We start from the raw sequence: 22,460 nt of genomic DNA, 5'->3' as shown, positions 1-22,460 counted from the left end.
CACAGTGTTTCAAGCAGCAAAATGGGGACATGATAATCAAGACGTTCTTGAAGGATTATTGTAATGCTTAAATAAAGTAGGGGATGTGAAATGGTTTGTAAATAGTGGAGAACACACATATACGTATGCACACATAAATATACATGTATATACTAATTATGATTATTGGCCTTTGTAACTTTCACTATTCTATTCCTCTCTGGAAAGCCTTTCTTCTCTTTTCTAGCAAATCATTTCTTCTTGCTCCTTCAGTAAAATCCAACCATTCTCTCTAAAGAATTTGTGAATGAAATTTACAAACTCTGAATCCTCCCAGCATTAATTTCCTCAAAATTTGCACATACTATTGGGTCCTGCGGGCACTAAACACGGCACCGTTAGGGAAAGACAATGGGTATGTCCGGGTTGCAGAGCAAGTTCATGACCTTAATTCTTCACTTGAATGTATCTGATATAGGCCCTGAAATATCACTGGCTTAATGACCCATAGGGTTGCAATATCAATACTTTTTCAAAAAATATGAAAAGCTTAATGACTACACTGACAGAGAGAGCTCCTCACTTGGGTATGGTGGGAAAAGGAAGCCCGGGCATTGAGAGAGCTTTCTTTTCTTTAACTTTTTAAAAAAAATTATTTATTTTATTTGAGAGGGAGTAGTTGTGCTCACACGGGGGTGGGGGGGGGGGAGGGACAGAGGGAGAAGCAGATTCTCCACTGAGCAGGGAGCCCAATTCGGGCTCCATCCCAGGACCCTGAGATCATGACCTGAGCCAAAGGCAGATGCTTAACTGACTGAGCCACCCAGGCTTTATTTTCAAGAGGGAGCTAGAAAGAGAAAACCAGACTTTGCTCATAGTCCTTTCAGGCCAAGTACACATTCTAGGACAAAAGAAAGTCTCAACAGAAAACTTTTTAAAAGTAGAAACTGGACAGGTAACATTCATTCTTCTAACACCCTTGGGTCAAACAGAAAATAAAAACTGACTTAGAGATTAAAAACAAACCAAACTGAAAACATTCCATATCAAAATGCATGAGATTTGCTAAATACACTCTTATAACATCATAGTCTTGAATGACTTTTTTAGAAAGTTGTATGGAAAATAAGCAAACTGATTATTTAGCTCAAAAAGCTAGAGAAAGTAAACCAAATTAAAAAATAATAGAGTGAATCAATAAAAATAAAACATAATAAACTAGAAGAGAGATAAATTTGAATTTAAAAATGAAAATATGTAATCTTTGAAAAGACCTATAAAGTTGACAAACTTCCAGAAGGGCTGACAAAAAGAGAGAGAGAGAAAGAAGAGGAAAGGAAATATACATTTAAACAATATCAGGAATGAGAAAGACAGTAACTATAGAAAATGAATCAAAAATATGAAAGAACATTATATACTTTATACATATTAATTTGAAAATCTAGGTGACCTGAACAATTTTCAATTACCAAAGCTGGTTCAATAAGAAGTAAAAGAGGGCACCTGGGTGGCTCAGTTGGTTAAGCATCTGCCTTTGGCTCAGGTCATGATCCCAGGGTTCTATGATCGAGCCCCGCTTTGGGCTCCTCAGAGCTCACCGGGGCGGGGGGCGGTCTGCTTCTCCCTCTGCCCCTCCCTCTGCCCCTCCCCCTGCCCCTCCCCATGCTCGTGCTTGTGCTCTCTCTCCGTCTCTCAAAAATAAATAAATAAAATCTTAAAAAAAAAAAGAAGTAAAAGATCTGAAGAGCCCTAAAATAGAGTGAAATTATTGTCAGAGATGTATATCACTCCTAAGGAGATGGCTTTATGGAGTCTATTTAGCTTTTGTATTTAAACAGTTTTGGAGCATAGGAAAGAGAAAGGGTCTTCATTTTTCTCTAATCCAAATCTAACAGATATACCAAAAAAAAGTATATGAATATAAATATAAACAGGCAATTTTTGTTTGGCACAGTGCTATGTTAAGTAAGACAGGTGCATGTTATTATAACCTTGGAAAACGAGGACAAGCCTCTGATACACAGCTCTGATATCCAGAGTAGCAATTAACATGGTACCACAAAAAACAAGGACTGCCTATATTATCAAATCAAATTCAGAAATGCAGGAAAGCAGTACTACATCAAGCCAAGTAGGGATTGTTGCAGAGTGTAAGGATGATTCAATCTTAATAAATATGTTAATATAATTGACTTACTCATAGATAAATTAATACAAACTTGCTAATTACTGAAAAATTACTTGAAAGTTTGATATCTATTTCAAATTTTTTAAAATTCAAATTAAATTTAGATTGGAAGAAAAAATCCTCTTACTACGATGAAGAGTATTTTACAGACAAGAACGATAAAAATTATACCTAAGATAGAAACATTAGAATGTTTTTTTTATAAAGTCAGGAACAGGATGAACTTGCCAAATATCTGATACTGTATATATATATATACAGTATATATATATATATATATATATATATATATATACATATACTGTATATATATATAAAACACTATTTTGGAGGTTCTAGCAAATCAGGCAAAACAAGAAATAAATATTACACACATGGGCGCCTGGGTGGCTCAGTCATTAAGTGTCTGCCTTCGGCTCAGGTCATGATCCCAGGGTCCTGGCATCGAGTCCCACATCAGGCTCCCTGCTCCGCGGAAAGCCTGCTTCTCCCTCTCCCACTGCCCCTGCTTGTGTTCCTGCCCTCGCTCTCTCTCTGTGTTAAATAAATAAAATCTTTAAAAAAAAAATTACACACACATACACACATATGTGCATATGTATATGTGTATATACTAAAGGAAAAAGATAAAATATAATTGTTTTCTGATAATCTGATTGTTGGTCTAGGAAATTCTAAGAGATTCAGCTGAAAAGCCATCAGTAGGGTAGCTACATACAAAGTATGAAAAGCAACAGCTTTCTTATATACCAGTAAAAACCAGTCAAAATAACCATGACTCTCAAACTCAACTGGTTTCAGATTTTTATGTTGTCACTTGCAACTCCCTACTTGCAGGTGTTAACTTCTGTTTGTATTAGTTGGGATTCATTTGGTCCAAGAGCTAAGCCACATTTGAATAAGCCTAGGCAAAGAGGGATGTCAGATTTAGTGGACTCCAAGACCATCAGGACTCTGTCTCTCATCTCTGCCTCTCTGTGCAGAGTGGCTTTCTTTATATAGCTTAAAACATAATTCCCTAGCACTCCCTAAGATCTGCATCTTACAGCCTCAGCTACTGGCAATGTTCAATTCTCATCTATACTATCTATAGTAGAAGAAAATCTAAAGAAAGGATTCTGGTTGGCTCATTCCTGATCTAAACAATTGATCAAAAGGTAGGCACTGTACTAACATGATGGCTTCTTCAGTAACCATGGGGATTGTAGGAGAGAAGGGTTCCTTAATAAGGGATGTTAAGCAGAAAACCTTATTACTGTGGTACTTAAAAACAAAACAAAACACAACAAAAAAAAACCAACCTCTGAGGGGCACCTGGATGGCTCAGTCAGTTAAGCGGCCGACTCTTGATTTCAGCTCAGGTCATGATCTCAGGGTCCTGGGATTGAGCCTCAAGTCTGGCTCCTCACTCAGCAGGGAGTCTGCTTGAGGATTCTCTCTCCCTCCCTGTCCCTCTGCCCGCCGCCCCCAAAATAATAAATAAATCTTTAAAACAACAACAACCTCTGATAGCTTCCTGTTGCCCTTAGGATAAATTTCAAACTGTTCACCTTGTAAGCAAGACTTTACAATTTGCTTTCACCCTCCGGTACATTGTTTGCAAAGACAGCCACAACAGCTCCTCCCCTCCCTGTTCCTACACACCTCTGCACAGTGATTTTGCTACTCCTCTCATCAAAAGGTGGGATCTATTTTCCCACCCTTGGAATCTGGGCTGGCCATGACTTATCTTGACCAAAGAAGGTGGCAGAAGTAACAATGTGTGAATTCCAAACCAAGGCTTCAGAGATGCTGCTTTTATCTGCTTTGGTCTTATAGGTTCTCCCAGGTGAGAACAACCCATAGGATCATGAGCAAATAAAATGAATGTTGCTTTAAGCCCCTAAGTGTTCAGGCAGTTCGTTCTGCAGCAATAGTTAACTGGTACCCACACACTTTCTCTAGCCTAATCTGCTCTTCTCTTTGTACTTTATTTTCCAGCCTCATTGAACTCTGTGCCATTCACAGGAACCACCAGATCCTCTTAGGCTTCTAAGACTTTATGCATGGTATGACCAGAATGCTTTTTTCTCTAAACCTTCTCTATTTGCAAAATCTCTGTTCATTATTTCAGCTCTAGCTCAAATTCTGCTGTCTGCAATAAAGGCTTTTCCAGCTTCCCTAAGCAAAGTTCCTCTCTCACCTAGGATCCCACAACACCTAATTTAAATTTTTATTATGGCCCTCTTCATATTGCACAGCCTCTTTTATATACGTCTATCTCTCAACATGGACTGAAAGCTCCCTGGAGGCAAAAACTACATCTTATACGTGACCACGTGGGTCTTCACACCTAGCAGAAGGCCTGCAGGACATCAGTGATCCACAATGAACTGGTACATGTGGGTTAAGTCAATGAACTAACCTTGTAGTCAGGAGAACCGAGCTGACTTAAGATGCAGAATATTTTTCTTGATTTACATAGAATACCACAGGTTTCAAAGTAAAACCACAGCAATAGCAATTCCGGGAGAAATGTCAAGTCACAAAATTTATGTTGTTTGCACACAAGAAACCATTCATTCTGGCCCACGTTGGCTGCCTTCTTAATATTCTCAGACTGAGTTTTGGTTGGTGGTTATTTGCCCAGGTTACAAGGTCTTCAATTTGTTGATTTGTTATAAAGATATTGTGCGAAACTATTTTTCTTCATTAACAACTCTGTATGGATTTACCATGTCAAAATTCACCATGGACTATAAACTTGATTTCCTTGAGGTAAAAATGACCAAAAAGAAGTAAGAGCTTGGTCATGGGGTAGATGACTCCAAAAAGAACAGAATAAGAAATAGCTGACTTGTGTGGCAAATTTCAAAGTTTCAGGACTACACAGTAATCCTTCACACTTGAAAGAGTTCAAAGACAAGTAAAACCAAGAGTTACTTTTGGGGAATGCCTCAAACCCCTCTGTGGATAATCTTATGGAGGGGGATGAAGAAAGTGGAGAAATGCTTATGAACTGCAAGTACTCTTCTAAAAGAATAAAATGAATAAAATGAATCTTGAAGTCACCTTTGCTGGCAACAAAAATGACTTCATTTTTGCAGTTAATCAGATTTTACTTTATTTAGAAAGATAGGTGTGGAACTTTAAGATGCTCTGTTTTCCAACAGTGACTCTAAGTCAGTAAGGCAGCAACCTCGAGGGAAATGGGTCAGTGAGGATCAGATCACACTTGTGAAAATAACCTGGAGGAAAAATACTATGTGGAACTCACACAGTAGATAACAGAGTGAGGCTGCCAGTGTGCACCCTGCTTATTTAGATGATATTTTGAAGTCTGATTTGACTCGCTCCTTTCTCCCTCGAACAAACAACTAAATTCGAGGCTCACCAGCTACCAAACCAGATCAGGAGCTGTTACCTTGTCTGTTGCCGGCTGTATCTACCTTTATTTTTATTTTTATTTTTTTTAAAGTCAGCTCCATGCCTGGCATGGGACTTGAACTCATGAGATCAAGAGTCACATGCTCTACCAACTGAGACAGCCAGGTGCCCCTTTATCTATCTTTAAAGACATATCTAGATTAAAAATACCTTGCATCTAGACCAAGAAAATGAGATTGAAGAATATGGGCTGTGATATCACAATTCCTACTTTTTACTAAATATTGGCTAATTCTCTAAGATACTGACCTCTTTCTTAAGAATTTATTATTAAAAATGTTTAATTTGAGCCACCCATGTGAGTAGATTACAGAAGACTGAAATCTATCTTCTTTCTCATCCATGATTCCTCTAGCTAACACAGGGGAAACTAAGAAATCCTAGTGCAGTGATAAGGCACACTCTATGGGACAGATGGGACATTTTATCCACCTGGGATGCAGAACTTATTTAAACCTTGGAGAGTGTGGAGAAGTTAGGTTCTTTTTGGGGATTCCTGCATGGGAACGTAAAGGTTCCCAGTAACAGACAACTGCAAAGTCTGAGAGACAAGACCCTTGGGCCTAGAAAAGATTAAGGTTAGTGGGGATGAAGAAATGCTGATAGGGGTCTGTGAGAACAGGTGAATTTTAAAATTATTAATAAAGGTGAAATAGTTACATTTTTACTGATTTTTTTTTTTAATTGTGGTAAAATATATATAACATTTACCATCTTAACCATCTGTAAGTATACAATTCAGTGGCTTTAAGTACATTTTTTTTTTGTTTTTGTTTTTGTTTTTTTTTGTAGTTTTTAATTTTATTATGTTATGTTAGTCACCATACAGTACATCATTAGTTTTTGATGTAGTGATCCACGATCCATTGTTTTCATATAACACCCAGTGCTCCATGCAGTACGTGCCCTCCTTAATACCCATCACCGGGCTAACCCATCCCCCCGCCCCCCTCCCCTCTAAAACCCTGTTTGTTTCTCAGGTCCATAGTCTCTCATGGTTCATCTCTCCCTCCAATTCCCCCCGCCCATTTTTCCCTTCCTTCTCCTAATGTGCTCCATGTTATTCCTTATGTTCCACAAATAAGTGAAACCATATGATAATTGACTTTCTCTGCTTGACTTATTTCACTTAGCACAATCTCCTCCAGTCCCATCCATGTTGATGTAAAAGTTGGGTATTCATCTTTTCTGATGGCTGAGTAATATTCCATTGTATATATGGACCACATCTTCTTTATCCATTCATCTGTTGAAGGGCATCTCGGCTCTTTCCACAGTTTGGCTATTGCAGACATTGCTGCTATGAACATTGGGGTGCATATGGCCCTTCTTTTCACTACATCTGTGTCTTTGGGGTAAATACCCAGGAGTGCAATTGCTGGGTCATAGGGTAGCTCTATTTTTAAATTTTTGAGGCACCTCCACACTGTTTTCCAAAGTGGCTGTACCAACTTGCATTCCCACCAACAGTGTAAGAGGGTTCCCCTTTCTCCACAACCTCTCCAACATTTGTTGTTTCTTTCCCTGTCCATTTTTGCCATTCTAACTGGTGTAAGGTGGTATCTCAGTGTTGTTTTGATTTGGATTTCCCTGATGGCTAATGATGATGAACATTTTTTCATGTGTCTGTTAGCCATTTGTATGTCTTCTTCAGAGAAGTGTCTGTTCATCTCCTCTGCCCACTTTTTGACTTATTTGTTTTTTGGGTGTTGAGTTTGAGAAGTTCTTTATAGATCTTGGATACCAGCCCTTTATCTGTAGTGTCATTTGCAAATATCTTCTCCCATTCTGTGGGTTGCCTCTTTGTTTTGTTGACTGTTTCCTTTGCTGTGCAGAAGATTTTTATCTTGACGAAGTCCCAAAAGTTCATTTTTGCTTTTGTTTCACTAGCTTTTGGAGATGTATCTTGAAAGAAGTTGCTGTGGGCGATGTCAAAGAGGTTACTGCCTATGTTCTCCTCTAGGATTTTGATGGATTCCTGTCTCACATTGAGGTCTTTCATCCACTTTGAGTTTATCTTTGTGAATGGTGTTAGAGAATGGTCGAGTTTCATTCTTCTGCATGTGGCTGTCCAATTTTCCCAGCACCATTTATTGAAGAGACTGTCTTTTATCCATTGCATGTTTTTTCCTGCTTTGTCAAAGATTATTTGACCATAGAGTTGAGGGTCCATACCTGGGTTCTCTATTCTGTTCCATTGGTCTGTATGTCTGTTTTTGTGCCAGTACCGTGCTGTCTTGGTGATCACTGATTTGTAATATAGCTTGAAATCGGGCAACGTGATGCCCCCAGCTTTGTTTTTCTTTTTCAACATCTCCTTGGTGATTCGGGGTCTTTTCTGATTCCATACAAATTTTAGGATTGTTTGTTCCAGCACTTTGAAAAATGTCATTGGAATTTTGATCGGGATGGCATTGAAGGTATAGATTGCTCTGGGTAGCATAGACATTTTAACAATGTTTATTGTTCCGATCCATGAGCATGGAATATTTTTCCATCTTTTTGTGTCTTCTTCAATTTCTTTCATGAGTGTTTTGTAGTTCCTAGAGTATAGATCCTTTACCTCTTTGGTTAGGTTTATTCCGAGGTATCTTATGGTTTTTGGTGCTATTGTAAATGGAATCGTTTCTTTAATTTCTCTTTCTACAGTTGCATTGTTAGTGTATAAGAAAGCAACTGATTTCTGTGCATTGATTTTGTATCCTGCCACATTACTGAATTGCTGGATGAGTTCTAGTAATTTGGGGGTGGAGTCTTTTGGGTTTTCCACATAAAGTATCATGTCGTCTGTGAAAAGAGAGAGTTTGACTTCTTCTTTGCCAATTTGAATACCTTTTATTTCTTTTTGTTGTCTGATTGCTGTTGCTAGGACTTCTAGTACTATGTTGAACAACAGTGGTGAGAGTGGGCATCCTTGACGTGTTCCTGATCTTAAGGGAAAGACTCTCAGCTTTTCCCCATTGAGGATGATATTCACTGTGGGTTTTTTATAGATGGATTTTATGAGCTTGAGGAATGTTCCCTCTATCCCTATACTCTGGAGAGTTTTAATCAGGAAAGGATGTTGTATTTTGTCAAATCCTTTTTCTGCATCAATTGAGAGGACCATATGGTTCTTCTCCCTCCTCTTATTAATGTGTTCTATCACATCGATTGATTTGCGAATGTTGAACCACCCTTGCATCCCAGGGATAAATCCCACTTGGTCGTGGTGGATGATCCTTTTAATGTATTGTTGGATCCTATTAGCTAGGATTTTGTTGAGGATTTTGGAATCCATATTCATCAGGGATATCGGTCTGAAATTCTCCTTTTTGATGGGGTCTTTGCCTGGTTTGGGGATTAAGGTAATGCTGGCCTCATAGAATGAGTTTGGAAGTTTTCCTTCTGTTTCTATTTTTTGAAACAGCTTCAGTAGAATAGGTATTATTTCTTCTTTGAATGTTTGGTAGAATTCCCCAGGGAATCCATCAGGCCCTGGACTCTTGTTTTTTGGGAGGTTTTTGATGACTGCTTCAATCTTGTTACTGGTTATTGGCCTATTCAGGTTGTCAATTTCTTCCTGTTTCAGTCTTGGCAGCTTATAGGTTTCCAGGAAGGCCTCCATTTCATCCAGATTGCTCAGTTTATTGGCATATAGTTGTTGATAATAATTTCTAATAATTGTTTCTATTTCTTTGGTGTTAGTCGTGATCTCTCCCCTTTCATTCATAATTTTATTAATTTGGGTCCTTTCTCTCTTCTTTTGGATAAGTCTGGCCAGTGGTTTATCAATCTTATTAATTCTTTCAAAGAACCAACTTCTAGTTTCGTTGATCTGATCTACTGTGTTTCTGGTTTCTAATTCATTGATTTCTGCTCTAATTTTAATTATTTCTCTTCTAATGCGTGGCTTAGGCGTCATTTGTTGCTTTTTCTCTAGTTCTTTAAGGTGTAGAGTTAGTTGGTGAATTCGGGATTTTTCTATTTTTTTGAGTGAGGCTTGGATGGCTATGTATTTCCCCCTTAGGACCACCTTTGCAGTATCCCATAGGTTTTGGACCGATGTGTTTTCATTCTCATTGATTTCCATGAATTGTTTAAGTTCTTCTTTGATTTCTTGGTTGACCCAAACATTCTTGAGCAGAGTGGTCTTTAGCTTCCAAGTGTTTCAATTTCTGCCAAATTTTTTTTTGTGATTGAGTTCCAGTTTTAGAGCATTGTGGTCTGAGAATATGCAGGGAATCATCTCAATCTTTTGGTATCGGTTGAGACCTGATTTGTGACCCAGTATATGGTCTATTCTGGAGAAAGTTCCATGTGCGCTCGAGAAGAATGAGTATTCTGTTGTTTTAGGGGTGGAATGTTCTGTAAATATCTATGAGGTCCATCTGGTCCAATGTATCATTCAAAGCTCTTGTTTCCTTGTTGATTTTCTGCTTAGATGATCTGTCCATTGCTGAGAGTGGAGTATTGAGGTCTCCTACAATTAACGTATTGTTATCAATATGACTCTTTATTTTGGTTAACAGTTGGCTTATGTAGATGGCTGCTCCCATGTTGGGGGCATAGATATTTACAATTGCTAGATCTTCTTGTTGGATAGACCCTTTAAGAATGATATAGTGTTCTTCTGTGTCTCTTATTACAGACTTTAGTTTAAAATCTAATTTGTCTGATATAAGAATTGCTACCCCAGCTTTCTTTTGAGGTCCGCTGGCATGGAAGATAGATCTCCATCCCTTCACTTTCAGTCTGGATGTATCTTTAGGTTCAAAATGAGTCTCTTGTAGACAGCATATGGATGGGTCCTGTCTTTTTATCCAATCTGCAACCCTGTGCCGTTTTATGGGAGCGTTTAGGCCATTCACGTTGAGAGTGATTATTGAAAGGTATGAATTAATTGTCATCATGTTGCCTGTGAAGACGTTGTTTTTATAGATTGTCCCTGTAAATTTCTGTTGTAGATCACTCTTGGGGTCTTTCTCCTTTTATAGAACCCCCCTTAATATTTCTTGCAGGGCCGGCTTAGTGGTCACATATTCTTTCAACTTCTGCCGGTCGTGGAAGCTCTGCATCTCTCCATCCATTCTAAATGAAAGCCTTGCCGGATAAAGTATTCTTGGCTGCATGTTCTTCTCATTTAGTACCCTGAATATGTCTTGCCAGGCCTTTCTGGCTTGCCAGGTCTCTGTGGATAGGTCTGACATTATTCTGATGTTCCTCCCTCTGTACGTAAGGAATCTCTTCCCCCTAACTGCCCTTAAGATGGTTTCCTTGGTTCTAAGATTTGCAAGTTTTACTATTACATGCTGGGGTGTTGGCTTGTTTTCCTTGATCTTAGGAGGGGTCCTCTCTGCCTCTAGGACTCGAATGTTTGTTTCATTCCCCAGATTAGGGAAGTTCTCAGCTACGATTTGCTCAAATACAACTTCTAGCCCTCTCTCTCTCTCCACTCCCTCCGGGATTCCAATTATTCTGACATTGGAACGCCTCATGGTGTCACTTATTTCTCTGATTCTATTTTCACGGATTCTGAGTTGTTTTTCCCTGGCCTCCTCTTTTCCCTTTTTATCTATTATACTGTCTTCCAGATCGCTTATTCTCTCTTCTGTCTCAGTTACCCTAGCTGTTAGATTATCTAGATTGGATTGGATCTCATTGATAGCATTTTTAAGTTCTGCCAATTCACCTTTTATTTCTGCCCTTAGAGACTCTATGTTGCCATTAATTGATTTCTCCATTCTAGCCATTGTCTTTGCAATTGCTAGCCTGAATGCCATCTCCGACATCTTGGTTATATCTGCATCCATTTGTAAATCTGCAGCATAAGTCATAATCTCTGAGTCTTTTCTGTTTTTGGGGCTCCTCCTCCTAGTCATTCTGTTGATGGGTGTTTGAGGGAATGTATAGAGTCCAAATCATTGACCAGAACCCAAGCAAGATGCACCTGTTTTCTTTGGACCTTAGGGTTGCTGGCCTCTTGTTTTCCCAGCCTGTCTTCTGTGGGAGGGGTCTGCCGTGCTGTTACTCAGGCAACCCTGTTTGGGCGGAGTTGCCCTGCGCCCCTGTGGCGGGGGATGGGCTCAGTAGGAATCAGTCTTTGGGGCTTTTGTTCTCTGGCGCCTTTCCCTGGCACCTTTCCGCGTCTCTTCCGCGAGTCAGAGCAGAAGAGACCGTTTCCAACCCTCTGCCTCAGAGCAGAGAGACCGCAGTCTGTTCTTCAGTGAGCTCTCCAGGCCACACCGTCTCCGTTTCTGTCCGTGCTGCTATAAACTGCAGCAGCCTAGGTTGTGCGCCCCTCTGCAGCGCTCCCAGTCCTGCCTCCAGGTCGGGGCACGTCTCTGCCCTTTGTGCTTCTAAAACCGCCAGCTGCTCCCTGTTCGAGGGCGTGTGACTCCGCTGCTTGGGGTTCTGTCCCGGGGACTGCAGTTCGCGTGTGTGCGACTCCGCCACTTGGGGTTTCCACCCCTGGGGGTTGCAGTTCACCAGCGGGACCCGGGCGCACCGGGTTTCCGTCTCGGAGGCTGCAGTTCGCGTGCCTGCGACCGTCGCTCCAGTTTCTCTCCGGGGGGCCTGCGGTTCGCGTGCGTGCGACCCCGCCGGTCTGGTTTTCCACCCCGGGGGCTGCCCTAAAGTCCTTTCCCAACGATACCGGTCTGCGAGTCTGCGCCTGTCCGCAGCGCGCAAGGCTGTCACTCACCGGCAGTGTAGGATCCCCACGGCCAGGCTCCCTCCCACCGCCGTTTATCCTCCGATATCTGCCCGCAGGATCAGGGCTCTCCGCTTCGTACCTCAAAACCAACCGCCTGCAATATTCTGTTTGTAGAGATCCAGATCTTCTTACATCTCAGGCTGGTTTTGTGGGTGCTCAGAGTGGTCTGGTAGATATCCAGCTCAATTCCGGGGACCAGTTGAAATAGGGTCCCCTACTCCTCCGCCATCTTTCCCCCCTTTAAGTACATTTGTAACATTGCACAACCCCCACCACTATTCATTTCCAGAACTTTTTCATCATCCCAAACAGAAACTGTACTCATTCAACAATAGCTCCACATTTCCTCCTCCTCCGAGCCCCTGGTAACCTCTCTCATACCTTCTGTCATTATGACCGTGCCTATTCTAGATATCTTACATAAATGGAATAATACATATTTGTTCTTTTATTTCTGACTTATTTCGCTTAATATAATGTTTTCTAGGTTCATTCATGTAAACATCTATCAGCACTTCATTTCTCTTCATTGCCAGATAATATTCCATTGTATGGATACGTGACATTTTATCTATTCTTCTGCTCATGGGCATTTGGGTTGTTTTGGCTATTGTGAATAAAGCTACAACATATATTTATGTATGACTTTCTGTACAGGTACATGTTTTTAGTTTTCTGGGTATATGCGTGGAGTGGAATTGCTGAGTGAAAGAGTAACTCTGTTTAACTTGAGGGGAAATGCCAGACTGTTTCCAAAGCAGCTCCATCAGAAGTGTACAAGTTCCAGTTTCTCTACATTCTCATCAACACCTGTTATTATCTTTTTTTTTTAAATTACTATTATTGTAGTCTTCCTGTTGGATATGAAGTGGAATCTCATGTAGTTTTGATTTGCATTTCCCTGAAGTCTAATGAAGTTGAGCGTCTTTTATGTGCTCATTGGCCATTTGTTTATCTTCTTTATAATAACTGTTTAATATCTTGTCTGCTAATTCTAAAATCTTTGTTAGATCTGGGCTGGTTTTGATTGATTCATTCTTCACTTCATCTTAGTCAAAAGGCCGAGAAGCGACTGATTGATTCATTCTTTAAGGGATATATTCTTGCTTCTTTGCATGTCTGATAATTTTTGTTTAGTTGCCAGACATTGTGAATTTTTTTTCTTTGGTTCTGGATATTTTTATGTTCCTATAAGTATTTTTAAGCTTTGTTCTGGGACACAGTTAAGTTACTTGAAAATCATTCAATCCTTCTGGGTCTTGCCTTTTTTTTTTTTACTTAGAAGAATTGAGATGTAATTGGCATATAACACTACATTAGTTTCAGATGTACAACACAATGATTCAATATTTGTATGTACTGCAAAATGATTATCATAGTCTAGCTAACATCCATCATCAGATATAGTTAAATTATTTTTCTTGTGATGAGAACTTTTAAGATCTACTCTATTAGCAACTTCAAATATATAATGCAGTATTATTAACTGTAGTCATCAAGCTGTACATCAAATCACCAGGACCTATTTATTTTATAACTGGAAGTTTGAATTTTTTGACCACCTTCCCCCATTTTACTCTCCATCCCCCTCCCATCCCACACCTCTAGCAACCACTTATCTTTTCTCTTTTTCTAATGAATTCAGTTTAGTTTTTTGTTGTTGTTGTTTTTGTTTTGTTTTTATATTCCACATATAAGTTCGGTCATATGGTATTTGTCTTTCTCTGACTTATTTCCCTTAGCATAATGCCCTCAAGGTCCATGCATGTTGTTGCAAATGGCAAGATTTCCTTCTTTTTTTATGGCTGAGTAATATTCCATTGTGTATATATGAACCACATTTTCTTTATCCATTCATCCATCAGTAGACACTTAGGTTGCTTCCATGTCTTCGCTACTGTAAATAAGGGTGCAATGAACATGGGGGTGCATAAATCTTTTCAAGTTAGTGTTTCCATTTCCTTCACACAAATATCCAGAAGTGGAATTGCTGGATCATATGGTAGTTCTAATTTTAACTTTTTGAGGAAACTCTATTCTGTTTCCCACAATGGCTGCACTAATTTACATTTCCACCAACAGTGCACCAGGTTCCCTTTTCTCCACATTCCTTACTAACACCTGTTATTGCTTGTCTTTTTGACACTAACCATTCTGACAGGTGGGAGGTGGTATCTCATTGTAGTTTTGATTTGCATTTCCCTGATGATTAGTGATGTTAGCACCTTTTCATGTACCTGGGTCTAGCATTTAAGATTTGTTGGGTGTGATTAGAGCAGAGCTTAGTCTAGAGCTAACTATTCTCCACATCTGTTGCAAGACCTTTCTCAGTACTCTCATTTGTTACCTTTCTCTAAGGGATCAAGTCCTATGCTGTCTGTTCTGTCTGAAAACAGTTGTTGCACATATTGTGCTCAGTCTTCTAGTTGTTACAGCAGAAGGGTAATTTGGGCCTTTTTCTCCCTATGGCCACAAGTGGAAATTCTTCTTTATTTTCAAATCTGCTGGATTATTTTGATTACTATGTTGTTGCTTGCTCAATGTATAATTCTTTTCATTTCTATAAATATTTCACACATCTTAGTCTATAATATACTATCTAAAGTCCTTGGTGTCTAAATCTATTGTTTGTTCTCTCTATGCAGACTCATTCATGTGATCTATTTCCTTGAGTGGCTGGTGGTTTCTGTTGTTGTTTTTTTTTAATGAGCACATATTTAGTTGATTTTAATCTGCAAAAAAACCCAATCCCCTATATTTTGGGTGTTTCTCTTCAAAGAGCCTGATGTGGGGCTCGATCCCAGGACTCTGAGTCACTTAACCGACTGAGCCACCCAGGTGCCCCTCAGGGTCCTCTCCTAAATCAAGGGTTCTTCCGTGCATCTGTCTCTTGCCTTCCTTAATAATGTTATCAATATATGCCCTCAGGGAGAACCTCGCCTTTCATATGTGCTACTGCTCAGTGCTCCAGGTCCAGCTGTCTTGTGTGTGTGTGTGTGTGTGTGTGTGTGTGTGTGCATGTGCGTGCACGTGCTGTGGATGTTTTCCTTCCTTTTTGCAGATAGAACAGAAAGGCCCCTCACAGTATCTAGAGCACCATGCTGTCAGAAGTAGAAACCTGGATTTCTTATTTCATCTATTGTTGGTGCCCTAAACACATAACCCAAACTTGGAGATGTCACCTGCCTTGGGCTTCAGTTATGACCTCTATGTGCAAGACTTTTAAATCTATGCTTCCAGCTTTAGCATTTCTCCCATGTTTGCTTGTTTATTTTTATTTTTATTTTTTTTTTAAGTAAGCTCTAGGCCCAATGTGGGGCTTGAACTCATGACCCTAAATCAAGAGTCACATACTCTACCGACTGAGCCAGCCATGTGCCCCTTTTTCTCCCATGTTTTGAATCCCACATTCACAACTGTTTATTGGACATGTCCATCTGGACATCTGTCTGCTTTAGACTCCGTATATCCAAATCAAAATATGCCTTTCTATTCTGTCTCTACATGTCCAAAAATATTTCCTTCCATTCACCAACCTCGAACATTTCAAATTGGAAGAGATTTTAAGAGCTCATTTTACAGCTGGAGAAACTGATGGCCAAGGATACTAAATAAATTTTTGCTCATCACTTCCAATTAATTTTTCCAAATATCTTTCACTATATTTCTCCCTGTTAAAGAAACTTCAGTGGTTTCCCTTTTGCCTAACGCTTTAGATCTTATAGTCAGAGCAGTCTCCCTATTTTGACAGTCCCTTCCCTGCTGCCACACTGCAATAATCCTTCAGATAAAGTCTCTCTTTACAAACAAAAACAAAACAAAACTTCAATGGCTTCCCAATGTTCACAAGATTTTAGTTTGGCCTTTAAGGGTTTATCAAAATCCAGTTTTATAGTCCACTATTCCCCTATCCGAAATCTCTGCTGCAGGCAAGTGAGTCTATCCCTCCAAATCTTATTCTTCCTCATGTCACTCAGCCTAGAAAACTCTTGTCTTCAGCCAATTCTACCGAAATTCTAACTCTCCTTCAAAACACTGCTTAAATATCAATTCCTTCACTAGTTTCACCAATCTGAAATTAATTTATCCATCTGAATTTTTTGGCATTTCTGATCTGTACATTCATAAGACACTTATTAAATTCTGCTTTGTACTGTGTATATTTTTCGTTTGATTTCATGTTCTTTCAAAGTTTTCTCAAGCAAAAAACAACTGTTCTGTGTTCCCCACAATGCTTAACACAATGCCCAGCACTTAGAAGCTGTGAAAGTGGCTGAGAGAAGAAGTAAGCTTGAGTTTCTTGGGGCGCCGGGGTGGCTCAGTTGGTTAAGCGTCTGCCTTCGGCTCAGGTCATGATCCCAGGGTTCTGGGATCGAGCCCTGCATTGGGCTCCTTGCTCAGCAGAGAGTCTGCTTCTCCTTCTCCCTCTACCTGCTACTCCACCTGCTTGTGCTCTCTCTCTCTGTCAAATAAATAAATAAATAAAATCTTAATAAATAAATAAATACAATCTTAAAAAAAAAAAGTTTCTTACCTTGGTGATGTCCGTGTGATCTTTGAGCCCGTTGGTCACGCACCAATATCGCCACACATTCAGAGCATATCGTGTGGCTTTGGTAGTGTTTGGGCTTACTGCACTGGTACACAGATCATTCAAGTCATCATTAATATTAAATACAGGAAATTTGTTGAGCTTAGTAGAATAGGCTAGAAACAAAAACAATAAAAGCATTAAAATAATTTGCCATTCCCTTCTTTAGAGAATTATATCTTGGGATCATGTTAAATAACAGAAATCTCCTAAGAGATAACACTTTAAAAAATGAAATGTCTATCAAGTGTACATATATTAGAATCGATAAAGTAGGGAACAATATTTCTAGCATGGAATCAATGCAGTAACCTTGCATTTGATCCTAGTATTTTTGCTATATATATCAACCGATGCACTAATGCAGGCATTCCAATAACAGAAGGAAAAACAATGAATGCAGAAAAACAAAGAATGTTCTGTCTAAAATTTTCACTGGAATTAAAAGGCATTTATATGAACAATAACAACAACAAAAATAGAAGGAAATAAGGGAAGACAAGTAACACATTCTTTCTCTTTACCCTCAGTGTATGCAGCGCTGTTATTTCTCTGTAATGTAGTGTCTTATGTGTCATCCTGGACAGCCTTGTATTAAATGGTGTTGGCATATTTCTTTAATTCTTTTCACAAACAAACAAAGAGATATTTAAACTCTGACTCCCCAACCCATCAGCTAGCTTAGAATCAGAATGGAAGGTAAAGTGAGAATAATTTTGCGGGAAAGAAGGGAGAACATGCCAGAGGAGCTTACATGACCTCAGAGGAGGCCCAGATTTTAAATTGCAATTGCCAAACTAAGTCAGATGAAAACTGGTCTTCCCTTTAATTGTTGGATACCGAAGAGATAATCAAATCCATAACCATTAGGCCTCTCTTTATACTCTGTGATCTACTAAAACCAAACTTAAACTGTTTAAATTGTTGTCTTTGGATAGAAAAAAAAAACCCGGGGCGCCTGGGTGGCTCAGTCGTTAAGCGTCTGCCTTCAGCTCAGGTCATGATCCCAGGGTCCTGGGATCGAGCCCCGCAGCGGGCTCCCTGCTTGGCAGAAGGCTGCTTCTCTCTTTCCCACTCCCCCTGCTTGTGTTCCCTCTCTCACTGTGTCTCTCTCTGTCAAATAGATAAATAAAATCTTCAAAAAAAAAAAAAAAGAAAAAAGAAAACCCAACAAGGTGGACCACCTTAAAATGAAAACAATGCCAACCTCTAGTTTATCTAATGGTTCTGATCCTCTCTGGAATGTTTCTATGTTCAAACAAGGCATTAAGAGGTTGAGAAATAGCAAAATGGAAAGTTGGTGCAATTACCAAGGTGATCTGCAAATTGGTTCCTCTTTGCCTAAGCCACCCCACCTTCCACCGCCCCCACTGAGGAACTCCCAACCACCAGCACCTGTTGTCCCCAGCCCAGGACACCACACCAACCTTCCCCCACTGTAGCCTGAGAAATCTCCACATGGTCTCCCCAGTGTCTTTTTTTCCCACTTCCAATTCCAATTCCAAACTCACTTCTACACAACCTTCCCCATACGAACCGAACTCCCTTATTCTCTCCAGTATGTATCTCACTTTTGCTTTATCATTCCTTAGAACTGTGATGGAATTGTGTCCAGAAGATCTCCAGTTGGTTTGTATTGCTCCTTAAGACTGTGTCTTTACCCTTTAAGTTTGCTGTTGAACTGTTAAACACACAATCTGCTTTAATAAATGCCTATAGCAAAAGAGAAATAAACAATGCTAGAAAGACTATCAGAAGTGACCATGTCATGTGAGTATATTCCTCTCACCACCCTCATAAACTGAGATAACTCACATTGTTTCTGGGACTTGCTTGATATCAATAAAAGGATTCTAGTATAAAATTTATTATCATTACATCTAGTGTTAATTGAATGCTTACTATATGCCAAGAGTTACTGTAATCGCTAAGCAACTGTGTTGTTATACTTATTTTACAGATAAGGAAACTGAACCTCATACATTTAGTAACTTCATACATCACTCATCCAACATTTACCAAGGTGCCCTCTCTGTGCCAGGCACTGGGCTGTCCCAAGTCATGGAGTTAGCAAGTGCTAGAGCTAGGGTTTGGACTCGGGTCCCACTGACTCGATGCTCTGGCCACCACAGCAAAGGAATCATGTACTACATGGTTAAAGTTTCAGGATGGAATACAATTTAGATATTAGCCACTTATGAAAAGTATACCCCGGCCCCCAACATTTACTTGTATTAATCTTCAGTGAGGAGAACTACGTCCGATTTATTTACACAACCACTACAGCTCCACTGTTTGTTTGCTTTTAAACAACCACAACAAAAGATTTATTTGCAACACAGCGCAGTCCCCATCATTTCAGTATAGCAAAGTCACACTGTAAGACAGGATGTTTAATTATTACATGAAACAATTACATGGCCTTAAATAATTTCATTTTTAACACAGGACAGAGACCGTACACTGAAAATAGAAAACAAAATCCTAGTACACAGAGAAACATAAAGAATGCTCAAATGCTTACATAATGGGAAAGAAATTGTGTGAAAATGAGTAAATGACACATATGGTTCTTTCATAATTGTATTTAAAGATTAAATAAATTTACTCAATACATTGCTTTTTAAAAATTCTGAGTAGAAGTTGTAGAGCTATGGTGCCAAGGAAATTTTTAGGAGACTCTACTGATGGAGAAATAAACAAAAGGGAGGACTTACAACTGAATACAGGAGAAAGAGGGGACTACTCTAAAGAAGGATTTGCATTTTTTTTTTTCCATTAGAGAACAGGCAAACTTCAAGCTCAAAGTTCAGAAGAGCTGGCCATGGGAGCAGGGGTGGACTGTGGGGTCGTGTACTCCCTTTAAGGACGGCCAGATCTGAACAATTACCCTGCTCTCTATGCGTGGTTACCACCTACATCATTTACAGCATAGGTGTTAGCAAGCACAGTGTGGAAAGTGAGGGAAATCGCTGTGAAAAGCCACCCTCAGAGTCAGAGAGAAAAGGGGCATTGCCTCAGGAAACTCTAGGCAGCCCCACTGGACAAGGGGAAGGAAAAACAAAAAGCAGCTACAAAAAGCAAAAAATGGCTGAATACATGCCCTCTGTCAGGTAACACTCCCCCTGAGTCTACATTTGAGAGTTCCCTGCTTCCCAGCTTGTTTTCAGCTTATACACCCTGAAGAGAAGCCTATTTGTGGGGACTTCTTTGTCCACTCATTACAGCTGGCTAAAGTCCACTTGCAAAACCCTGTGCTCAACTATTACCTTCAAGAGTGAACTGTATCCAGATATATCAAACAAGAGCCTTTAATAATGTCTAAGGAAATCCCTGTAAGCTAGCAGTAATGATAAATCTAGACTTTCGTTTTAAAATGTGAGCTCACGGGCGCGCCTTCGTGGCTCAGTCGGTTAAATGTCGGACTCTTGGTTTTGGCTGAGGTCATGAGCTCAGGGTTGTGAGATCAAGCCCCGTGTTGGGCTCCGCACTCAGCTTGAGACTCTCTTGAGTCTCTGCTTGAGACTCTCTCTCTCTCCCTCGCCTTCTGCCCCTCCCCCTGCCCTCTCTAATAAATAAATAAATGTTTAAAAAAAAATGTGAGTACACAAACAAGCATCCCTTGGCACCTGGGGAAAACCAATAGCATGAAAGTTACCAAGTTACACAAGCAGAGCAACTAATTCCATATTCCCACTCTCCCATAAAATTAATCCAATGGGAAAAATTCAAAAGATCACGGATATATCATTACATAGACTTGAGAGCATAATTTATCCTTAAAACAAGAACAGCTTTCATTGGAAAAGGAAAAATAGGAGAACAAGAAAGACCCAGGAAATTTAAAATGATTGAAAAAACATAATACTTAAAAGAAGAGCTGAGTATTAGAATGAACATGGCTAAAAGACGAATTAGTGATATGGAAGGAATTTTCCTGGAAGGGCAAGCAAAGTCATAACAGTTTTTAAATTATGAGAGTGAAGTTAAGAGGCGTAGAAGACTGAGGCAGGAAATTCAAAACCTAGCTTATAAGAATTCAAAAGAAAAAATTCTGAGAGGATAGAATAAAATAGTGAAAGAAATAATATAAGAAAAGTTCCATTAATCAAAGAGATTTTAATCTTTAGGGTGTTAAGGTTTATGAACTGTCAAATACATACTGAAGAAGACATATCTTCTTATATAAGATATATATAAACATATCTTGGTGAAATTTCCAAGGTCTATAAACAAAAAGAAAATTCTATAATCTTTATGGGGAAAAAGTCTTTAACATAGTAACAAGAATCAGATTTCTCATCTGTGAAACCACATGTTAAAAAATAATGACTCTGTCTTCTCAGAGTTGTAAGGGGAAACAACTATAAAATGAAGAATTCTATTACCTACTTACGGTATTATTCAAGCACTAGGGCAAAATAAAGATATTTTCAATCATGAAAGACATAGCATCCAAGAACAAGTTAATAAAAGAAATGAAAACTTAAAAATGATGGCAGGAGGACTTCCACTTAGGGCTATAATGGAGTAGCTGGTATTATACTATCTTTCCTGCTGAGAATAAGGCTGGACAAAATGCACTGGAAAACAAAATTAACTGGAACTCAAGGAGCAAAAATCCCGGAGAGATGGGAAATGCACAGAAGTGAGTCCTGCATTGATCACCATGTTTTCCTCTTCAATCATTTGAAGAGTTGCAGTGCAGGTCATAGAGCCCAAACAGAAACAAGCAGCCTAAAGTCTACAGCAATCTCAGGGAAACAAGTATACAAATACTTAAGTACAAGGCTAATAAGCAGCCAGTACTTGAGAGTTGGACGTCCTGGAGGAAGGGAACCATGGAAAAGTGAACCAACATTCTGCATGTAATTTTCCTTTCAGGAATTGCTGATTCCTAGGCTAAACATGCAGAGGCAAGATGCAGAGAAACCAAGCAGAAAAGAGAAATCACTAAAAGGAAACTGCATGGCACTGAGGAGTCAAGAATAGTAACAGAGGCTTCTAAGGAGGAGAAGACTTGGTAACAACACAGGCTTTCATTTGAGACCCAGGAAGGGCTTAAGTTTAAGAATAAGAAAAACTGGAAATACAGATGGTCCCTGACTTACGATGGTTCAACTTATGATTTTTCAACTGTACAATGATGTGAAAGTGATAGGCATTCAGTAGAAACTGTACTTCAAAATTTGAATTTTGAGCTTTTCCTGGGCTAAGTGATATGTGGTAGGATGCTCTCTTGTGATGCTGGGCAGTGGCAGACAGCCACAACTCCCAGCCAAACTCGTGATCACAAGGGTAAACAACTGATAGACTCACAACCATTCTGTACCCACACGACCATTCTGTTTCTCATTTTCAGTACAGTATTCAATAAATTATGTGAGATATTCAACACTCTACTATAAAATAGGCTTTGTGTTAGATGATTTTGCCCAACTGTAGGCTAACATCAGTATTCTGAGCACATGTCAGTTAGGCTAGGCTGAGATGTTCAGTAGGTTAGGCATATTAAATGCATTTTCTACCTAAAACATTTTAACTTATGAGGGTTTATCAAGATATAACCCTAGTGTAAG

The 22,460-nt window shown here is 39.4% G+C and overlaps 1 protein-coding gene across 3 annotated transcripts in view; it reads right to left on the bottom strand.

Moving 5' to 3' along the window:
- Positions 1-22,460, bottom strand: part of KIAA1958 (KIAA1958 ortholog) — a 162,553-nt gene that overhangs the window by 10,355 nt on the left and 129,738 nt on the right. For all 3 annotated transcript variants that reach the window (XR_004301162.1, XM_032419040.1, XM_032419039.1), the window contains one exon: positions 16,825-16,997. Coding sequence is in view for 2 of the 3 variants with exons in the window: in XM_032419040.1 (XP_032274931.1) it covers positions 16,825-16,997 (173 nt within the window). In the remaining variant the exon portion in view is untranslated. The remainder of the gene's footprint in view (positions 1-16,824; positions 16,998-22,460) is intronic.

The sequence above is a fragment of the Phoca vitulina genome, unplaced genomic scaffold, assembly GCF_004348235.1.
Source record: "Phoca vitulina isolate PV1807 unplaced genomic scaffold, GSC_HSeal_1.0 scaffold21, whole genome shotgun sequence".
Taxonomy (NCBI): Eukaryota; Metazoa; Chordata; class Mammalia; order Carnivora; family Phocidae; genus Phoca; species Phoca vitulina.
Note: the sequence above shows the minus strand (reverse complement) of the source record. Positions and strands in the feature narration are given on the sequence as shown.